The 22,750-nt window shown below is 41.4% G+C and overlaps 1 protein-coding gene across 2 annotated transcripts in view; it reads right to left on the bottom strand.

Moving 5' to 3' along the window:
* MSRB3 (methionine sulfoxide reductase B3) overlaps window positions 1–21,595 on the bottom strand; it is a 165,992-nt gene extending 144,397 nt beyond the window's left edge. The window contains exon 1 of one of the 2 annotated variants that reach the window (XM_047787135.1): window positions 21,349–21,595. In XM_047787135.1, coding sequence (XP_047643091.1) covers window positions 21,349–21,580 — 232 coding nt within the window. In that variant the 5' untranslated portion in view covers window positions 21,581–21,595. The remainder of the gene's footprint in view (window positions 1–21,348) is intronic. The other variant, XM_047787136.1, reaches the window with a different exon arrangement.
* Window positions 21,596–22,750: the final 1,155 nt, after the last annotated feature.

The following is a 22,750-nucleotide window of genomic DNA, read 5'->3' as shown; positions in this document are numbered from 1 at the left end:
TCCTGGCCTCAATCAGTGGATTAAGGATTTGGCATTGCTGTGAGCTGTGGTGTAGGTTCCACACTCAGCTCAGATCCTGCACTGCTGTGGCTATGGAGCAGGCCGGCAGCTGTACCTCCAATTCAATCCCTAGCCTGGGAACCTCCATATGCCACATGCGCAGCCCTAAATAGCAAAAAAAAAAAAAAAAAAAAAAAAAAGTCTTAAAGGTGAAATATTTAAGGCAAGTATATATTTACTTTAAGATATGAAAAAAACTACCAAATTGTCCCCTAAAAGATCTAAACAATATACATACCCTCCAACAGCACATGAGACTCTTTCAAAGTGTACAAACACACACCTTCTGCAGCTCAATACCAAAAAAACAAAACAACCCCATCAAAAAATGGGCAGAAGGTCTGAACAGACAATTCTCCAACGAAGACATACAGATGGCCAAAAAACACATGAAAAGGTGTTCAATATCACTCTTTATTAGAGAAATGCAAATCAAAACTACTATGAGGTACTACCTTACAACAGCCAGAAGGGCCATCATCAAAAAGTCTACAAACAATAAGTGCTGGAGAGAGTGTGGAGAAAAAGGAACCCTATTACACTGTTGGTGGGATTGTAAACTGGTGCAACCACCGTGGAAAACTGTGTGGAGATTCCTCAGAAAACTAAAAAATAGAACTACCATTTGATCCAGCAATCCCACTCCTGGACATCTATCCAGAGAAAACCATGACTCATAAAGACACATGTACTCCGATGTTCATTGCAGCACTAGTTGCAATAGCCAAGACATGGAAACAACCTAAATGTCCATTGACAGACAGTGGATCCAGAAGATGTGGTACATATACACAATGGAATATTACTCAGCCATTAAAAGGAACGAAATACCAGCATTTTTAGCAACATGGATGGACCTAGAAATTACCATGCTGAGTGAAGTCAGCCATACAATGAGACGCCAACATCAAATGCTTCCACTGACATGTGGAATCTGAAAAAAGGTCAGACTGAACTTCTTTGCAGAACAGATACTGACTCACAGACTTTGAAAAACTTACGGTCTCTGGAGGAGACGGTTTGGGGGGTGGGGGGGATGCACTGAGGTTGTGGGATGGAAATCCTATAAAATTGGATTGTGATGATCATTGTACAACTACAAATGTAACAAAGTCATTGAATAATTTTAAAAAGTGTACTAACACAGAATATTATCAATCCAATTATTTTTAATTTAATTTTTTTTCTCTTTTGGCCACCCAACAGCATATGGAATTCCCAGGGTAGGGATCAGATCTGAGTGGCAGTTGCAACCTACATCACAGCTGCAGCAACACTGTAACCTTAACCTCCTGTGCTGGGCTAGGGATCAAACCTGTGGCCCAGCACTCCAGAGACACTGCTATACCCACTGCGCCACAGCAGGAACTCCTAATTTTTTCCTTTTAATCAAGAAAATTAAAAATAAATTACATTAAGATCTTTTTTCACTCCCATCAAGACAAAAAAAAAAAATCTTAGCTTCATTTCACGTCCTTTCTACCCTACCCATACCAACTCTGCCAGCATTCATATTAGAATCATCTAGGATTTATAGTTCAGATTGTAATTATTTTTAACATATTATAGTGCCCTGCTTTTAGTCAATCTATAAATGTAAGAAAAAACAACTCATTGGCTATGATGCTAAAAAAAAAAAGTTTGTCCTCTCCAGTGGCCCAGAGATCATGACCCTGGACCAACTGTAATGGCTCACTTTTTTGACCTGGAAGTAAACAATATGTACAACAATATAAGCATTTATTTTATTTTATTTTTACTTTTTTGCTTTTTTTTTTTTTTTTTTTAGGACCATAGCTGCAACACATGGAAGTTCCCATTCTAGGGGTCAAATCAGAGCCACAGTTGCTGGCCCACATCACAGCCACAGCAAAGCCAGATCTGAACCGCATGCTTGGCTCACACCATAGCCTGTGGCAATGCCGGATCCTCAAACCACTGAGAGAAGTCAAGGGTTGAACCCACATCCTCATGGACACTAGTTGGGCTCCTAACCCACTGAGCCACAATGGGAACTTCCAATATCAGCTTTACTCTCTCTCTTTGTTTCCCCCAGCTTTAAGAAATAACCTGTATACAAAGATTTGGCTGTAGTTTCAGAACAAAATGTAGACATTAGTAACTTCATATTTTAAAACAAAAAGAAAATGTATATACCTAACAAAATATAAAGAACACCAAGAAAGAAAGGCAGAACAAAGGTTAAGAATGTCAGGACCTGGAGTTCCTGTTGTGGCTCAGTGGTTAACGAATCCGACTAGGAACCATGAGGTTGCGGGTTCGATCCCTGCCCTTGCTCAGTGGGTTAACAATCCGGCGTTGCCGTGAGCTGTGGTGTAGGTCACAGATGTGGCTCAGATCCCTGGTTGCTGTGGCTCTGGTGTAGGCTGGTGGCTACAGCTCCTATTAGAGCCCTAGCCTGGGAACCTCCATATGCTGCAGGAGCGGTCCAAGAAATGTCAAAAAGAAAAAAAAAAAAAAAAAAGAATGTCAGGACCCTCATCTTATGAAGTAGAGAGTGAAGAGATACTAATTAGACTACAAAATGCTAACTGGACCCTTAGAATCCATTCTTCCTTCTTGTTAGTAATAAAACCCTCTGAAATTTTAGCTGAACATAAAGCTACATTTCTCTGCCTCCTTTGCAGCTAGCTGTGAAAATGTGAAACTAAGTTCTAGCCAAAGGAATGATGTATGATCTTTGATGTCATCTCCTTTAAAGACAAAGTCCCTTGCTTTACACTTCCTCTTCCTCCTGGGAAATGGCAAAAACTGCAGCAACACACTTGGACCCTGGCACGGAAGCTACTTAATGAGAAAGGCAGACTTAAAAGGTCATGAAGCAAGCTACTTACGAACCCAAACTTGGGCTATCACCCACCTTTGGCTATTACGAGGGAGAAGAACTTCTACTTATATCAGTCCCTCTACTTGGAATCTCTCCCTCTATATTGGAATCTCACAATAGTTTGGCATGTAGCCTATCGAAAGTTGTTGAGTGGAGTTCCTGCTGTGGCACAGTGGGTTAAGGCTCCAGCACTGCCACGGCTATGGTGTAGGTAACAGCGGCAGCTCGGATTCGATCCCTGTCCCAGGAACTTTCAAATGCCACCATTTGGACCATTAAAAAAAAAGAAGATTTTAGATATTCCTTGTGCACTACAAACTATCATATCTAAAATTTAATTTCACTCTTCATCAGTTTATTATTCTGTATTTATTCCTAATCCTGTTAAAAAGTACTCTCATCCATACAACTACTAAACTTCAAACCTGGGAGTTACCCTCAACCATTTTCTATTTTAACCTTGCTTACTAAATCAACACCAAATGCTGTCAACTCTATGTCCAGGATCTTGCTCCAATACATCCTTTTCTTTTCATCTCTCATCTAGAATAAGTAATGGCCTCTTACTGGTTTTCCCGCTTCTACCCTGACTCCCCTCGCCTCCACCCTCCATACTGCTGCAAAAGTGCTGTATACTAGCTCTGACCATGTAGGAACCCTGCTTTGTGGGCTTCCATGGCTTATTAACATCTACAGGGCAAAATTCAACCAATCTGTTCTAGAATTCAAGACCTATCAGATTTGTTTTTTTCCTAATTTGACTTCAGTCCCCAACACGCCCAGGGAAAGTACACAATCCATTAACTTCCTGTCCTTTACTTAAATCTCTAGTACCTCACCAGTGCCTGACCTCTAATAAGCATTCAATAAGGATTTACTGGAAGGAAGAAAGCAAGGAAGGAAGGGAGGGAGGAAAGGAGGGAGAGAGGAAGGAAGGGGGAGGGAAGGAGGAAGAAAGAAAAAGATTCCCTTTTGATGATAGCTAACTATTTACTATTTCCCATACACTTTTCTACCCTCACCATACCATCCACATATTCCACAGTATATAATGAAGTCTTTATTTTTAAGCTTCAAGATCCAGTTTAGAGATCATTTCCTCTGAGAAACTTTTTTTTTTTCAGTTGCTCCTCTCACCCTTCTCCCCAGCCCTTCCTTTTAAAAAATGAATCAGGAGTTCCAATTGTGGCTCAGTCGTTAACGAACCCAACTGGTGTCCATGAGGATGTGGGTTCGATCCCTGGCCTCACTCAGTAGGTTAAGGACCCGGCGTTGCCGTGAGCTGTGATGCAGGTCGCAGACATGGCTCAGATCCCACCTTGCTGTGGCTGTGGCTAGGTCGGAGGCTGCAGCTCCAATTCAACCCCTGGCCTGGGAACCTCCTTATGCCACAGGTGTGGCCCTAAAAGACCACACAAAGACCACCTAAAAGACAAAACAAAACAAAAATAAATTCTTCCTCTATACTACTTCCTGCTTCAGTACCTCTATTAATATATTATTGCATGTTAGAATTTTAGGTATATATATCTCCCATAAACTCCTTGAGAGTAGTCAGCAGTATTTACCTCTGTGAAATGTAGGCTCAATAAATGTTTTCATAGACTTGAACGCAAATGTCACTTCCCTCTGTTTTCCCCCATCTCTGTGCATAATGTCCTAGTTCCCCAGTATGCATTTCAGCAATTACATTTTAGTGATTGTCAAAAATCATTATCTTTGATAAAAAAGAAAAATTTCAAGTTTTGTGATCAACTGTTTCAGGTATATAAAATGATACAACTTTATGCATACATGAGACAAATGTATTACTATGACAGGAATTCAACATGGTAAACTTTGGTCCACTCTAATTTGAACACATCAATAGCAGTTATAAAATATTGTTGCAATTCAATTAAAATTGCCAATATCACTCACTCTTATTCAAAGATAAAACTCTTCTAAGACTTAAAACTAATTTTGCATCATGGCCCTGAGAATTATCTACATTAGAGGTACTGAATTCGCAGTGGTAACCTTGTGACTGATAGTGATTTGTTATCCGAATGCCAGTAAATTCCATCGTTCCTAGGTTCTTCTTCCATAGGGAATGCTAGCAACTTTTTATATTCCGCATTACATTACTATTTGCATTCAGATTATTCTACAAGTATTTTACAGCCTCCCAAGTATGATTTTTTTGGATTCCTCTTCTCATTTAAATGTTGTTTTGCAAGAAAGGGTTACCATGTCATACAACACTCTGTAATCCCCTCAGATAACTGGAGGGCTCAGGAAATGTGCATGCATATATTTTTCCCTACCAAAAAGGAAAAAAGGAAAAAAAACAAAAAACAAAAAAACACATCAACTAGTGGATAAACTCTAGCCAAATGACACATAAATCAAAGTATCTTTAAGAATGTGATGTTAAGGTATAGGAGGTATAGTCATAATCACTAAATGCAGACGTTATTACACAACCTAAATGAAAAACACGAAAATAACCCTTAAAAGAGTGAAACAAAAGTAATAATATGGCAATAATCATGTAGATCTACAGGTCCCAGTTTAGTTCACACAGGCAGAGAGGGAAAAAATAAAAGAATCCAAAATTCTTCCTACAGAGAAGCACCAAATGCTATTGCATCTTACTTTTTTTTAAAAATTTAATGATTAGATTAGTTCACGCTCAATGATGTTTTTAAATACTTGTTCAAGGTCCTAGAACCTAAAACATGATGTCACCCTTTCAAATCCCTATGAAATATAAAGGCAAATAAAACATAAAAACCATATGACCAAAGACTGAAAAGGGGGGGGTGAGATCATAAAAAGAGGATAAAACCACAGGACAAGGAATGTCATCAAATATGTCTAAAATAACATAAAATAAAAATGATTTAAATGCACCTACTAAAAAATGAGTTTCATAAGTTACAAAACAAAGAAATGGTATAGTGAAATAAAAAAAGAAGCAGAAAGAAAAAAAAGAAATTGCACACCCCATTACACACATGCACACGTGTGTATGCATGTGCACATGCACACAAAGACAAAAGTGGTAACACAAATATCTTTTTAAAAGAGAACTCACTCATGTTCTCCCTCAATCAGATTCCCACCAGTTCCACTGAAATGGTAAATACAATATTTAAAAAAAGGAAAAGCCACAACAGCACTGGAAACTAAAATAAGGCCACTTTGAGAAACTTGTGCAAGATAAAGTAGAGAGAGGATGTGTTGAAGAAAAGGCCAACTCCAATTCATCTCATGCACAAACATCATTCTTGCAAGTTAATGAAAAATAATCTGGGATTCTAAATAGGAGGAGCTGAGGCCAGAGAACAGGTAGGTCAAAGGTATTTGAAGGTATGGAGAGCCTGATAACCAGCACAGGGTATATCTAGATCCAACAGGTAACTGCAACAAGCACTTCTGACATTGGAAGCCACATTTAGCAGGGGTGCTGTGGCTGTGCTCAAGCCTAATGTACCAAGGATTTGGGAAACGCTGCCAAGGCTGACTTTTGGAAAAGATGGTCAAACTTGGGAAATACTTGGGGCACCGCCCGGAAATTCTGAGGTCACTCTAATCAGGGAAAAGGAACTTCAGCACTATGGCAACTTCTTGCTAGAGCCACCTCAAATTCTGATGCTGCTTCCCTCCTCTCCACCTGAGGCCCCGGAGCCTGAACGTTAAAGTAAACCTAAACTTCTCTTCTCCCTTTTATGACACCAAAAGATTGAGAAAAACACACACACAGAAGTTCCTGTCGTGGCTCATCAGTTAGAGAACCTGACTAGCATCCATGAGGACGCGGGTTCGATTGCTGGCCTTGCTCAGTGGGCTAATAATCAGGCATTTCCATGAGCTGTGGTGTAGGTCATAGACGTGGCTCGGATCCAGCGCCACTGTGGCTCTGGCATAGGCCAGCAGCTACAGCTCCAATTGGACCCCTAGCCTGGGAACCTCCATTTGCTGCAGGTGCAGCCCTAAGAAGACAAAGAGACCAAAAAAGTTTAAAAAGAAAGACACACACAAAACTCGGCCAGAAGGCCTCTCACTTTCCAAAGTGGGCAACCCCAGTCATTCCTGACTCTATTTAACAAACAGATGCTGGGGACAAAGTGAGAAATAAGATGCCATGGTCCCTGCCACCATGAGTCTTACATATTAATAAGAAAGGTATTATTAGCAAGTGCAACAAGGATCACAGAGAGGCAAAGAGAGAAGAAAGATCTTATATAACAGAGGAAAGCAGTCTAGTTTGGGAGGCATAAGAAAGCCTTCCAGCAGGTAGTAATATTTACACTAAGAATAAAGGATAAGACTGTGTTGCTCAGATTGAGAATGAGGAAAGAAGTATTCCACACAATGAAAAAGATGAGCAGGAGCCCCAAGAGTGAGTGCAGTCCACTGAAGGCTGTGAAAGAAGAGCAATGCGGCTGGAAGGTGTAAATGAGGAACAGACGGGGGAGACAACGAGGCTGACAAGGTAGGCAGAAGCAAATCTTGAAGCTATTTTGGAATGTGCAACTTTATCTTAAAGAGAAAGGGTAACATGATCAGATCTTGGAATTTAAAAGACTACCACGTCTGAACAGTGGAAAATGGCTGTATACATGTGGCACCAGAACAGAGATAGTGAGACTAATTAGGAAGCTACTGCAGAAATCTGGGCCAAAGATGAATAGAGGGCATGAGAGAGGGAAAGTAATTTAGGAGGACTCCAATTCTGGCTCAAGCAACTGGACAGATCATTTACTAAGCTACAAAATAAGGTGGGAGGCTTAAGCTTGGGCAAAAAAACACACGCACACAAACAAAACAAAACAAAACAAAACAAACAACAGTTTTTAACATATTGAAGGTCCCTAAGATGCAGCCAACCACATGGAGATGCCAAAGAAGCAAGTGGACACAGGACTGTGGTTTAGGTACAGAACGAGGTTTATGGATAAATCTGGGGGGAGTTAATCTATCAAGTGGAACTGAAGCCATGGAGTAAAATAAGATTGCCTAAGAAAACGCATAAAATGAGAAAAGAAAATGTCACATCCCTGAGGAACCTCAACATTTAAAGGTGAGCTGGAGAAGAAGGAACTAGCAAAGAAGATTATGAAAGGAGCAGTGGCCTCTGAAGGCAGAGGTCAAGGAGAGTGTGGTTCCAGAACAACAATGATGAGAGACTAGGACAGTGATGATGATGTTGCTGGCTAGCATTTACTGTGTTTCCTGTGAATTAACTCTGTGGAAGACTTTGTGCTAAGTAACTCACATATGTTACCTCATTTATTGATTCCAACAGCCCACGTGGTAGGAACACTACTATCCCCGTTCTACAAGGGAAGAAACTGAGGCAGAGATAACTTAGTCCAGGATCGTGTATCTACAACAATAGTGTTAAAGGCTAAGAGAAAAGACTACTTCTAGGAGTGAGTGGACAGTGTATCAAATGCCCTGAAGTCAGGGCGATAGGGACCAAACTCAATCCATTGGGTTTAACAATATGGACACCAGCAGTGGCTTCAATCAAAACAGTTTCAGAGCAATAGCTTGGATGGTTTTGCTTGTTTTATTAGACCCATATCCATCTATCAGCAATCCATCAATTCTGCTACCAGCACCCTGGTCCAAACTATTATCAACTCTCACCTGAACCACTGAACTAATCTTAACCGGTTCACCTGCTTCCACATTTGTCCCCTACAATCCATTCTCCATACAGCAGCCAGGATGATTATTTTTAAATACATATCAGATCTTGTCATTGCCAGCCTAAAACCCCCTAATGACTTCCATCACCCAGAAAAATATCTAAACTCCTCATAGTGCTGTAACCTCAACTCTAACCATTCTCCCTTTTGCTCCCACACCAAGCAGTCTTCTTCCTCTTTCCCAACACCAAGCCATGCTGGTTCTAAACTAAAAGTGAAATTCCCTAGTCTCTCTGATTCATACTGCATCACCAGAGATTAGATGAGTTAGTGCCTGACATGTAACATGGGCTCCAATACATATTTTTGGATGGATGGCAGAAAAAGAACAAAGACATAAACAACTTGTAAATCCACTTGGTCACAGAGGATGGCAGGTTGAGTAGGCTTTTTGTTTGTTTTTCAAGATGAGAGAAAACTGAGCATGTTTAAGTAAGGGGTATTATTAAGAGATTATCCAAAAGGAGTTCCTGTCATGGCTCAGTGGTTAACGAACCCAACTAGTATCCATGAGGATGCAGGTTGGATTCCTGACCTTGCTCAGAGCTGTGTAGGTCGCAGCCACAGCTTGGATCCTGTGTTGCTTTGGCTGTGGTGTAGGCCAGCTGCTACAGCTCTGATTGGACCCCTAGCCTCCATATGCCACAGGTGCGGCCCTAAAAAAAAGATGAGAAAAAAAAAGAGATATCTAAGAGCTTGGGAAAACCTGAAGGCATCATAAAGTCACAGAATATAAGAGAAAAATTAATTAGCAAATTAATCAATTTAGGAAAAATTACAGCTATACAAAAAAAGTAAGAATACAAAGGGATGTTATCTCTCAAATCCAAACTTTTTTTGCTTTGAGAGGTTGGAGGAAGTCAGTGATTTCCAACCACTATCAAGAACTTCCCTTTATTTAATTATTTTTGCTCATATATCTCTTGGTTATTTCACACTTGGTTATATCACACCCACATGAAGTTCTGATTAGCAATTACACATGTCTGATAATTACACTTAACAAAACAGCTTAGTTGGGAAATCCAAAGCGCAGGAAGATTAAGTGATTCATATTAGGTCACTCACATGTTTTTTAAAAGAGGATGTCACTGTCTAAATATGAAGAAACTGGTCCAAATTAGCACATGGAACCAATGGAATCAATTCCAAACCACACACAAAAAGTAAAAAACTCAAGAGTTCCCTTGTGGCTCAGTGGGTTAAGACCTGGCATTGTCACTGCAGTGGCTTGGGTTGCTGCTGTGGCGTGGGTTTAATCCCTGGCCATGGAACTTCCAGATGCCATGGGCACAGCCAAAAAAAAGTAAAAATCTGAAGGATAATGAAGAAGGCATTACTTTTTTCTTTGATTCAAAAGAAAAAGCAATAATAAATCCCAGAAAATTGGGGAAAAAAACCCCACATCTACATAAAGAAGTCATGGTTTAACCATGAAGAAAATTAAACTGGCATGACTTTAAGCAACTGGTATTGTATAGGAGAACCACTCTTAACATCAAATGATGGTCATTCTTTTTTTTTTTTTAATGTCACAGAAATATTTTAATACCCTGAAAGGTTAAATGGGGAAAAAATGTAGCTAAAAGAAAAGACTACATAAGGAGTCAGAACAGTGTAATATGAAGAGCATGGTCTCTGGAGCCAGACTGCCAGGATTCAAATGACTGAATGCCTCTATGCCTCAGGCCCTAATCTTAATATAGGTTCTCATAATATTAGTACTCCTTGATAAAGTTTCCACGAGCATTAAATGAGTTAATATATATAAATAGTAAATACTTAAACTAGTGCCTGGCACATAGTAATGTTTGTATGTATTTGCTATTATTACTATCATTATCATTTGATATGTGGATGATGAAGCATAAAAGCAACAGGAGAAAATACAAAGATCTGACTCCACAGAAAAATACAAGAACCCTGATGGATAAATATGCAAGTAGCAGAAATAAATGAAAAAAAAAACAAACAGAAAAACATAGAGATAATTTTTTTAAAATGCTGATCCCTAAAAAATGAATTATATACACCGATATGCATAACACTAATATAATGTCATGGGGGAAAAAAGTAAGTTATGGAAGTTAGACAGCCAATAAATACCATTTATATGGCATTTTAAAACATCCAAAACTAAACAATAAAATATGTAGTAATATTGCTAGAGTAAACCTATTAAGAAAGCAAGAGTTATCAGTTATCATTTGTGTTCAGTGATAATGACAAAATGCATGACTGTGGGTACCACCAAGTAACTGGTGAAGGTCACACGGGCAGCTTCAACATTCTGTTTCTGAACCTGGGGGGCGAGGGAGGGGTACACAGACTTTGAAAAATTCTTTATGCCTTGTATAGATGTTACATATTATTTTTGTGTGAAATATAATAAAAAGGGTGAAAATTTGCTAATACATTTTAAAGGCAAGAGAAGATACTTTTAACCTCTCAGATTAGTAAATTTTTTTTCTTTAAATAAGAGTGGAAGAGATTTTCTTCGTTAATGATAAGACCATATGAGCTAGTTTTAAGAGTGAAATATATTTCCAGGATGGTCAAAGGCAAATTCCACTGGCAGTATACCTTGATAAAGGAGGACTTTTCCCATTTGATATATGCCAAGCCTAAATAAGCAATTCTTACTTGTACATTTAGAACAACCAACACTATTTCTCTTGCTTAATAATGCCATTACTTTAGATGGAATGATAAATATGGTGCTTCTATCCTACAAAGGAGAGGATGTAACCTATCCTCTAAACAAATAATAAATATTTAAAAGGGTTATGTAACTTTGCTTATGCATCAAATTACTGGGCACCCTAGGCTATAAGGGTCAAACGTAAGATCTTAGTCTCAGAATAACCCTTGTATTTAGTTCCACAAAATGGACAGCTTAAACCTAACATAACAAGAGAATACATAATTTTGTGTAATTTATTAATCATGTCATTTCCTTTAAAAATTATGAAAGCTACTTGAAGACTTTTAGATAACCAATTGATTAGAGAATCTTAATGCAAAAGCAACATCAGGTATTATTCGTCCCAGTTCGTTTATTGATTAGATGTGAAAACTGAGGCACAGGAAGCTAAAATGTCTAGGAAACCTAGTCTTCCAAGTCACTATCCAGTGACTACGCTGACTCCCTCGTGACATGAACATATGCAAAAGATGCGGATATGCTAAAGAGTCTGCATTTTTTTAACTAACTCTGCACACAGGTAACACCCTCTGCCTTCAACCCATCTTCTTCCCTGCCCCTTAGCTTGGTCTGCCCAGAAAGCATATTCACACACCAAGAAATGAGGAACAAGGACAACTGTGCATGCACTTTGTCTTTTTCACTCTCAATTACTCTGAGACCAGGGCTCATAGACCACTGGCGGTCCCTCACCCATTGTCCTATCTGTTATCTTGTACTGTGGAGAAGGAGACATAGCCCCACCTTTCCTTACTTACATACTACTAATCTAAGATAAAAGAAGTATCCACTTGTAATAGTCATATGGGTCCCTCCCAATTCCAAGTAAACACAACAGAAGCAAGAGAAATGAAAGAATAATATAAAATTCAGGGCTCTCAGAGTTATAGAAGGGCTGTCCTGATATTTTTTTAAGAACTCTAACATATGGCATGGGCTTACTGGTTGGTTTTGTTTTGTTTGGATTTTTTTTCTTTTTTTTTTGGCATTTAAATAAAATAACTGACCCAATAAACCCATAAAAATGAATTGTATACGTTATAGTAATAGAAGACAGTTATGCCATGGCCATAACAGAGACTGCAATAGATATCTACTTGCATGCAAACCATCTACTGATTCTGATCTTTAAAATAGCACAACAGCCCTAAGAATGATGCTCATCTCCCTGAAAATATAATTTTTAAAGTGTTCATGTACTGATCCTTGAGACTATCTAACAGCCCAGTCTTAGCCTAAAGTACATTGCCTTTAAAACAGGCATTTGCTGTTGAAAGATGTTGAGAAGGAGTTTTCCTTTCATTGCAAAAGTTCAGCTATGGCTTAAATTTTCAAACAAAAGCCTCCCCCACATTCTAAAGTGAGATGACAGTGAGTCATTGAAAGCTGAGACTGGAACCTCCCTGAGGGTTTCCACACAAGCAAGAGATCAAGTGTTGTATATAGACCCTGTGAGTTGTCATCCCACACATGAATACTTTCCAAACATAAGAGAACGCTTCATATTTAAAAACCAAACCAAACCAAACCAAAAAAAAACCCTCTAATTTTTATAGTGGCTTTTTGTTATTACATATTTTTCTCAGTCAACAGCTATTAAAAGCACAACTACTAGCTAAGCATATAGGAGGGTCTCCTTTTTTTTAAAACTGAGAAATTAGTCTCAATCCTGTGTACTGAACATAAACATGTGACTTTAGACAAATGTTCAGAACAATGTGCTATTTTTAGAAACTCAGAATAAGGATAGACAGTTGGTCAGGAAGCTAAGCCCTGAGAACACACTTCCTATACCAGCACTTTTTTTCTATTTCGCCTGCATTTGTCTCTATACTTTACAAACTCCTACAGTCTGTGTAAAGTCCTCTCATTGAACTAAATTCCTTCCACTTTCCTTTAGGAAGTCAGGTATCAAGACGTTGTCTTGGGGTTTATCAATCAGCACACAGCTGGCAACCTGATTATACAAATGCTAAGCAACAATGCCACTCCAGGCTACCACAGCCAAGCGTCAGAGTCAGGGGACTGCAGCCAGGAGATGCAAGGCATTCTGTAAGAAAGGTGGAGGGATGCGATTTATTATAAATTATTTTATTTTAGATTAGGAAATCATCAATAATTACTTTATGGTTAAGACCCTGACCCTGGCAATAAAAAGTACCCATAAAGGACCGAAAAGAAGAAAAGCCGGAGAATCCACCTTCTGCTGGGAATCACATCTGCTTCACATTCTTGGGAAAGGTAGAGGAGGAACAGGGAGGAGACTGGGCAAGAACTTGTGTTCAAAGTAACTCAACAACTTGTAGGAAGCCCAGAGTACGGAGGAAGGAGGCTTGGGAAAGATGAAGACTTTTAAGGAGTTAATCCTTTATCTTACAAAAGATAAGAAGCCACAGAAAGGCGGTTGAACAAAGAGGGAGTAGCAACAATTTTGCAGATTGGGAAGGTCACTGTGGCGGCAGTATCCTTTGTTCACTGTTTTCCACGTCCTAATTGTGGAGAATGGAAATGTGGTGCCCCCTTAGCAAGGAAAGCTCATGGACAGAATGCCATATACCCACTGGGATCTTTCAAGGCAAGATCAAACTATATCTTCTTTACAGTGCTTTTCCTGTTTTTTTGTTTTGTTTTGTTTTGTTGTCTTTTTGCCTTTTCTAGGGCCGCTTCTGGCGGCATATGGAGGTTCCCCGACTAAGGGTCTAATTGGAGGCCTATGCCAGAGTCACAGCAATGCGGGATCCGAGCCGCATCTTCGACCTACACCACAGCTCACGGCAACTCCGGATCCTTAACCCACTGAGCAAGGCCAGGGATCGAACCCGAAACCTCATGGTTCCTAGTCGGATTCATTAACCATTGCACCACGACGGGAACTCCTCCGGTGCTTTTCCTGTGCCCTTCCTCTTACTCCACTCCACAAGTGTTTCTCCTCCCCTTTATTTTTAACCTCCCTTACTCAGACATGTTTTGTCTCTTGCTAATACATGTTTTATCTCCAGCTCTAATCTCTCCAAGTTATAGTCTCATATTTTGAAATCTCAGCCATAAATATAGTTCACATTCTCTTAATTGCCCAGGCCTAACATCTCAGCACCATCCTTTATTCATCCTTCTCTTTCTCCATATCCAATTAATTGTTTCTTTCTGTCCAATCTACCTCAGCAACAGGTTCCAACCCTACTGCCACTATCCTAGTTCAGGTCTTCATTCTCTAATGAAAACTTTTACAACCCTTCTTTATTGGGCTAATGGTTTCTTTCTCAATTCAATTCATCCTCTAAATTATTAGATAGTATATCCTATAATTCAACTCTTATTAGGACATTTCTAGAACCAAAAAAACCCTTCAATCTCAGAGTTTACTAACCCAGTCCAAATTTCCTAGTCCAGCGTTTCTTTAAAAAAGTTCCAGGAGTTCCCATCGTGGCCCAGGGGAAATGAATCTGATTAGTATCCATAAGTCAGGATGCAGGTTTGATTCCTGGCCTGGCTCTTTAGGTTAAGGATCCAGCATTGCCATGAGCTGTGGTGTAGGTCGCAGACGTGGCGGGGATCTGGCATTGCTGCTGCTGTGGCATTAGCCAAAGGCCACAGCTCCAATTTGACCCCAGGCCTGGGAACCTCCATATTCCATGGATGCGGCCACAAAAAAAAAAAAAGGCTCCCAAGTTCTAGGCCAGGTGGGATTAAGATGGCAGAATAGAAGGACTGGAGCTCAACTTCTCTCCTAAAAACAGCAAAATTTACAACCAAATACTGAGCAATCTTCAACCAAATGGACCAGAAGCTGTCAAAAAGATATCCTACTACAGAAGACAAAGAGGAGGCCACATCAAGGGGTAGGAGGGGCAATTACCCAATATAAACAACCCCATACCTCCCGGGTGGGAAGCCCCACAGACTGGAAAGTAACTGGTTCACAGAGACTCACCTACAGGAGTGAGAGTTCTGAGCCCCACATCAAACTCCCACATGTGGGGATCTTGCACTGGGAGTAGGAGCTCCTGGAGCATCTGGCATTGAAAGCCAGTGGGGCTTGTTCACAGGAGCTCCACAGGACTAGGGGAAATGGAGACCCCATTCTTAAAAGGCACACACAGACTTTCACATGCACTGGGTCCCAGGGCAAAGCAAAGTCTCCATAGGAATCTGGATCAAATCTGACTGCAGTTCTTAGAGGACCTCCTGGGAAAACAGGGGTGAATGTGACTTGGTGTGGGGGAAGGACATTGGAAGCAAAGCTCTTGGGGAATATTCAGCAGCGTGCCTTTCTCTGGAGGTGGCCATTTTGGGAAAATCTGGCCCCACCCATCAGTTCTGAGAAGTCCCAGGCCAAACAACAATCTAGGTGGAATCACAAGCCCTGCCCCTCAGTAAACAGGCTGCCTAAAGACCCCCCAAGCACACAGCCACCTCTAATCCCATCCAGAGACAAAGCCCCACCCACCAGAGGGACAGGAATCAGCTCCACCTACCAGTGGGCAGGCATCAGTCCCTCCCATCAGGAAGCCTACAGCAGCCCCCATACAGACTTCAGCCACACGGGGGGCAAAAAAGTGTAAAAAAGTCACCACACCAAAAACCTATAAAAATGAAAAGGCAGAGAACTATAACTCAGATGAGAGAGAAAGAAAAAACCCCAGAAAACAGCTAAGTGAGTCTTCTTCCTCAGCCTCCAGGAAGAAGACTTTAGATTGTTGATGCTGAAGATGATGCAAGACATTGGAAATAAACTGGTGGCAAAGATGGATAATTTACAGGAAACACTGAGCAAAGAGATGCAAGATATAAAACCTAAACAAGAAAAGATTCAAGTTCTAGGCCAAGTGTAATTTTCCATCTTTATACTTTATTTTCCCACTACTCCCCTTCATATTTGCTCCAATTTTTTTCTACACCTGCCCAATCTGATCTGGTGAATACTGGGTGCTCAACAAAAGTTGGTTTCTGTTGACATGAGTTTGCCATATTCTCCTTCCCCTCACCATCTCAGTTTACAGGAAAACATCCTATCATCCTATCTAATTGATCCTCACACAGGAAATTAGCATGAAAAATCCTGTAAAACCTAGGAAACAGACAAGACCCTTGACAAAGAAGAGCAGTGTGACTGAGCTCCAATGTCAAAAAAAAAAAAAGAATGTAGTAACCAGCAGGATGCCATAAAAGCTCCGGAACATGTGAAAAAGTTGGAAGCATTATACCTGGGACAATGGATGCTAACAGTGGATGCCAATGGATGCCAATCAGAGTTCTTCTAGGTTATTCATTGGTCTCAGAGAACTTAGTCTGGTGATAAAGATAAATATAGATGGACTTTCAAATGCAAGATGGTAAAATCATGCTCCAGTCAAGGTTCAAAATGTCTTAGAAGCATAAGGAAATCATAAAATCTAAGAGATGAAAGCATCACAAAATACCAATGGAGGGCTTAAGGACTTCACTAAGTCATGAGAGAAAGGTATTCCAGGCAGCAGAAACAGTCTAAAGGAAAGGTAGGGATGGAAAATGCTAGAAGTGTGAGAAACAGGAAAACAAACAAACAAATAAAAAAAACTGATAAACTCTTAGCCCATAAAGTATTATGATTTTTAATGTCTCTAATGATCACTTACATAGTTCTAGTGAATTTACTTATCCTTAAGAACTTCCTGAGTGCAGCATTTTACTTCAATGAATTCCAGAAAATCTGCAGGATGGATTAGTTGTTATTAAACAGGATTTTCACAACTCTGTTGGATCCTGAGCTGTGTTATAATTCTTGAATGTGGTGCTACACAGTTTACTCCTAGAGGCCTGCCCTTCAGCACTCCTGCAGGAGTGTGAATGAACAGCTCTAGTATCGGTGAACCATTATTCTACACACACATTTCAATCAAGAGAAAATTATCCATCCAAAGGACTAACAACCTCATAATATAAAATGTAAAAATGCAAAATCAAATCGTCTAAATATGTGCACTACAAGGGAATATCTACTGTGGTGCAGCAAAAAAGAATCCGACTAGCATCCATGAGGATGCAGGTTTGATCCTTGGCCTCACTCAGTAGGCCAGGGATCCAGCATTGCTGTGAGCTGTGGTGTTAAGTCGCAGATGCAGCTTGGATCCTGCATTGCTGGGGCTGTGGCTCTGGCTGGCAGCTGTAGTTCTAATTTGACCCTAGCCTGGGAACATCCATATGCTGTGGGTGCGGCCCTAAAAAGCAAAACAAAAACAAAAACAAATATCTGCATTACAGAGTAACAGAAGTCTAGAATTAGAAGAGACCTTAAGGAAAATCCAGATCAACCACATGACCCCAAACTATATCTACCAGGATCCTTCTCTCAGGAATTCAGGATCAAGGCCCATTGATTAATATCTCCCCATGCTTGGAACTGAGAGACACCTAAATACTCAGGAGCTGCTTAGAAGCCACATACAACTGTGAACACAGGGGGTCCGGGTCGGGGGGGAGGGGGTGGGGGAATGGTCAGAAAATAGAGAACAATAAAGCAAAGAAAGGCAAAGGCTAGAGACAGAGAAAGTTCCAGGTTTTCCAGTTCCCAGTCCCTAATGAAGTCTGTGCATATGGCTTCCATCAAATTCCTGTCTTTCTTTCTTTTTCCTAAAACTATTTCAAGTTCCTGTCTATTACTTGCAACAGAAGCTTAAATGAGTCAATAAACAAAATCCTCCATAAGGTCAATTGGCTGATTTATTATTTATCTACTTTTCTATACTTTCTTTTCGTTTGTATTTCCTTCAAAGCCATAAAAATGACTTTGGTATGCTATAGAGACAAATATGTGGACAGGGATCCAGAATTGTGCTAAGCATTTTAAAAAGAAAACCCATCATCCCCAGGAAGGAGAAAATAGGAATACCCAAGAAAAAGCCTTGGGATATCTATTCAGCAATCAGAGATGTTTAACAACTAGTAAGTTAAATAACTCTCTCACTACCCTCCTTCCCCAAACCAAATTAATTCTGAATAAACCAGATGGGTAGCTCCAATTTAGTCTCCTCTAAGGCCTGATAAAAAGGTCATAGCCCAATATAGAGGATTTCACCTGAAATGTCCCCGGTAACTAACCACAGGTCTCCCAACCCCACCAAGGTTTGGGCGCTCTCCAGTGGTATCCCTAACCCAGACCCAAATTCCAAATCTGAATACCAAATGATCTTAGGGTCTGGCCTAACTATCCTGGAAGAGCAGGCAGGCATTTACCCTATGACACAACCAGCACTTTCTGCTATTGGAAAAGCGGAAGAAAATAACAGAAGCTTAAAACCATGGAAGTCTATCCAGATGTGTGCTTTGGTGTGAAGTGCCAGGTATCAAGGCTTTCCTGAGGTAGATCCAGGCTCTCCAAAGCTGGGTCCGCACCCATCAGATATGACTACAAGCAGACCAGTTTAACATGTATAGCAAGTCAGAGTTGACAATCAAAGTTTGAACCAGTGTAGTGGGTGGCTCTGCAGGATTATATAAACAAAAATAATATTATAGGATCCTGGAGTTTGAAGGGACTCGAAGACTATGTCCAACTTTATCAAAGAGAGAAAAAAGCTACACATTCTAGCCAAATTCATCAACCAAATCCTTAACTATAGTAACACAGGTAAGATACAAATCAAAGGGACTGTGATAGGATTATGACAGGATCAAAAAGCATTTATTTCCTGAAGTTGCTCTAATATTTGACAATATATTTTTAATTACAAGAGAAAAACTAGGAGTTGCCATTGTGGTGCAGCGGAAACGAATTCGACTAGGAACCATGAGGCTGAGGGTTCGATCCCTGACCTCGATCAGTGGGTTAAGGATCTGGCATTGCCCTAAGCTGTGTGTGGTGTAGGTCACAGATGCGGCTTGGATCCCATATTGCCGTGGCTGTGGTGTAGACTAGCAGCTGTGGTTCAACCCCTAACCTGGGAACTTCCATATGCTGCGGGTGCGGCCCTGAAAAGCAAAAAAAGTAAAAAATTTTTTAAAAAAGGAGAAAAACTGTATTTGAAAAATTTATGAAAACTACTGTTGGAATATTTTTTGGATATTCTTGTTACTTAAGTTTAGCAAAACAGTAGAGATTTCTGACCAAATGGATTAATATTTTAGTTAAGACATTAGACCAAGCACCTCTAAAAGCCAAAAAACTGTGTTGGTTCAAAACCTAAATGATGTTGTATGCTCGCAGCCTTGGCAGACAGGAAATTTAGGCACTGTGACAAAATTCTAAATGGCAGAGAACCGCTTATTTTAATGTAAAAAAATTCCAGACATTCACACAGGACCCTAATAAAAGTCACCAGAAATTAGACTTATATGTCAGCTGGGACCAAAATTAAAAGAATAAATGTTTAAATGGGCCAAATATAAACTTGGTTTTCAAAATTGCTGGCAAGGAGTCATAGTGCGGTGGATTTTGGTCTTCAACGGCTGCTTTACCACAAATATTAGGTAAGCCAATACATCACTGAGGGGGAAAAAAAAAACATATAATCTCTGGCAGTACAATCTACCCTTTATCGTGAAGCACAGTATTTTTTTAGAAGACTGTGCTAAAATATGAAATTAGAGCCTGTTGTGTTCCCCAAGAAATGCTATTAAAGTTACTCTTAAAATATGAATCCATAAAAAGTAAGTCTTTGTGAAAAATAATACTAACCAGAAGCAAATATGAAATTGACAACCTTACTTAAACTAATATTGATAAACTGCACATACTTAATATTTTTTAAATCTTTCATCAATCTGAATCGACAATTTCATAAATTATGAATCCTGAAGATTATTTTATAATCAAAACTATCTCTTAAAATATATTTTGCCACAAACGCTGCAAATGGAAATATGAAGCCATAGACCAGAGAGTGCTGAATATAATCTATGCTTAATAGAGTCAGCTTTCAACTAATTCGTAAGTTCTAGTTATTAGTCATATCTTCACAATAGATAGTCTATCGCTGGCAAAAAACAAAAACAAACTCAAATTTGCTAAGAAATCTCAACTCTGAGGAATTATATTTTCTTCCATCCCAGATAAAATTAAGAACTGAGAAGCTCTGATGATTAGACATTCATCACAAATACGGAAGTTCATGCAATTTCACATTTACCTTAAACTCTACTTTGTACTTTCAAAGAATTAGTTTTCATAATAATCTTATGTTAAAATTTTTTCCTCACCGATATTTTCCAAACTATCTTTAAAATCATCCTGTTAAGACTGTAAAATCACCCCACTTGACAGCTTATAGTCCTAAACCAAATCAGGCAGGGCTTACACCTTTCGATCATATAGCTGGAAATAGTCCAAGGTGAAACTTATAAACCAGACTCCAATGCTTTTTTAACCCCCTTTAAAAAAAAAAAAAAAAACCCACAAAACTGATACCTGGCAACCTGGGGGTTTTGTTCGTTTTTGGCCTATCGGGCCCGCGGCCGCCTGACCCCACGGTGCGGGCGGCTGTGCGCCTCTGGGTGCGCCCCTCGTCGCTGCACGCCCGCCGCTGCCCCCCCCCCCTCCCGCCGCCCAGCGCCCCACGCCCCTCCCCGAAGCGCGGCAGGAGGCGCGGGCCTGGCTGGCTGTTCCCACGCGCCCAAGCCCGTTATCTGAGCGGCCGCAGAGGCAGGGCCGACCCTCGCGGGGCAGGGAGCCCCAGGTGGCCCCCGCCTCGGGCCCCGCGCCTCCGCGTTAAGAGCCGGGAGCGGCTTCTCCTCCCCAGCGGTCCCGCCAGGCCCCTCCCTCCGGGGCCCGCGTCGGGCGCGCGAGCCTCCCTCAGGCTCAGGTTCGCTCGCGGGACGGGATAAGGTGTCAGCGAGGCGGCCAGACGCCTCCCGTCGGCGGGGGCGAAGGCAGCGCTGACCTCCTTCCATCCGCCCCTCCACGCCCGCGCCCCTCCTCGGCTCAGGAAAGAGGGACTCCTCGCGGGGGACTGAAGGGGGCGCAGAGAGCGCTCGGAGGCAGACAGGGTCGGGGTCACACCTCAACTCGGCAGGGTCGGGCAGGAGGGCTGAAGCGAGGCGTGGAGGGAGACCCAACTCACCCGACTGAGCGGCTGCCCGGGCCGCGGCCGCGGCCAGGCAGAGGCAGAGGCAGAGCGAGAGAGAGCGCGGGAGGGTTCGCGGCGGGCTCATGGAAGGGCCAGAGAGCCGCCGCCGCCGCCGCCGCTGTCCGAACCTCCCTCCCTTCCTCCCCGGCTCCGGGCGACGGACGGGGCGGCGGGAGGCATGACGGGAAATTCCTGGGCACGGGCAGCCGAGTCCAAATATGAGCATAGGAGACGAGCGAGGGAGGACCGCGGAGAGCGCCCGCCGCGGTCGGGGCCCGCTGCCCGGGCCTCGGCGGCAGCCAACTCCCTCCTCCTCCGAATCCTCCTCCTCCGCTGCCGCCCCAAGGGCGCCGGCCGCCAAGGTGACCAGGAGACGGAATCCCTCTGCCTGAGGGCATCCCATTCCAGTGTTGGGGCCCAAAAGCAGAGCCGAGCATCCCACCCACAGGTCCCACCTAAGACCCCTAAGGGGCAGAAAAGAGAGGAGATCCGACAGCGAGCCAGGGACCCGCGGGAAGTCAAATTAAGGGGTTTGAGGAGATTCTTGTGATGCCCCTGATAGGTTGAGAGCTCTAGGAGTAAGGGGATAAAAAGATCTGGCAAGTGCTTCTCTGAGTGTGGGAGGGTGAGGTTGGAGCTGCACTGACACTTACGCACACACTCAGGGGAGCTAACCTGTACAAAACGAACAGGCATAATACAGAAAACCACCCTCCTGCATTCCAGGTAAGTAGGCTCTCTACACCACGTGTGTTTGTGTGGGTGTGTGTGTTCTTAGCCAGAGTTATAAAGAGGCTCTACCCAAACTTAGAAGTGAACACCATATATGGAGTTGAGGCAGGCTGAGTGACAGTTTCTCACACTAGCTAAACACTGATGTTTTATCTAGGTCAGTCGTTCTTTTCACCTCCAACCTCTCTTCATCCCCCTTATGCTATCTTTGTTTTTATTGTGGCTTGCCTGAAGGGGAGTGCTAAAATGTATTCAAAAAGCACTACCTCTGATGATCAAAAATGTCTGTACCAGATGTTTAATTACAGGCCTCAGCCAATAGTTCTTTGACTTTTCTTTGGCACTGATAACTCCTCCAGTAATCAAGTCCAAAAGACCCTTAGCTTTTCAAGAGGACATAATTATGTCTAATTACTTTTTTTTTTTCCTCACAGTAATGGGACAGGCCCTGGAGATGTAGGATGTTCTGTAATTATTTATGACCATTTTAAGATGCTACAGGAATGATTTATTGATGCAAAATACTTAAGGGGTAAAAGTCAAAGAGATTTAGAGTGTGGATTATTCTAACATGAACTAAAGTATGGTAATTTGTACATCACACTATTTGTTTGAAAATGCTATTCTTGAAAATCAGGGACTTTATTTTAAAACAAATTCAATT

The sequence above is a fragment of the Phacochoerus africanus genome, chromosome 7 (assembly GCF_016906955.1).
Source record: "Phacochoerus africanus isolate WHEZ1 chromosome 7, ROS_Pafr_v1, whole genome shotgun sequence".
Lineage (NCBI taxonomy): Eukaryota > Metazoa > Chordata > Mammalia > Artiodactyla > Suidae > Phacochoerus > Phacochoerus africanus.
The sequence above is the reverse complement of the archived record's forward strand: the minus strand, read 5'-3'. Positions and strand labels throughout refer to the sequence as shown.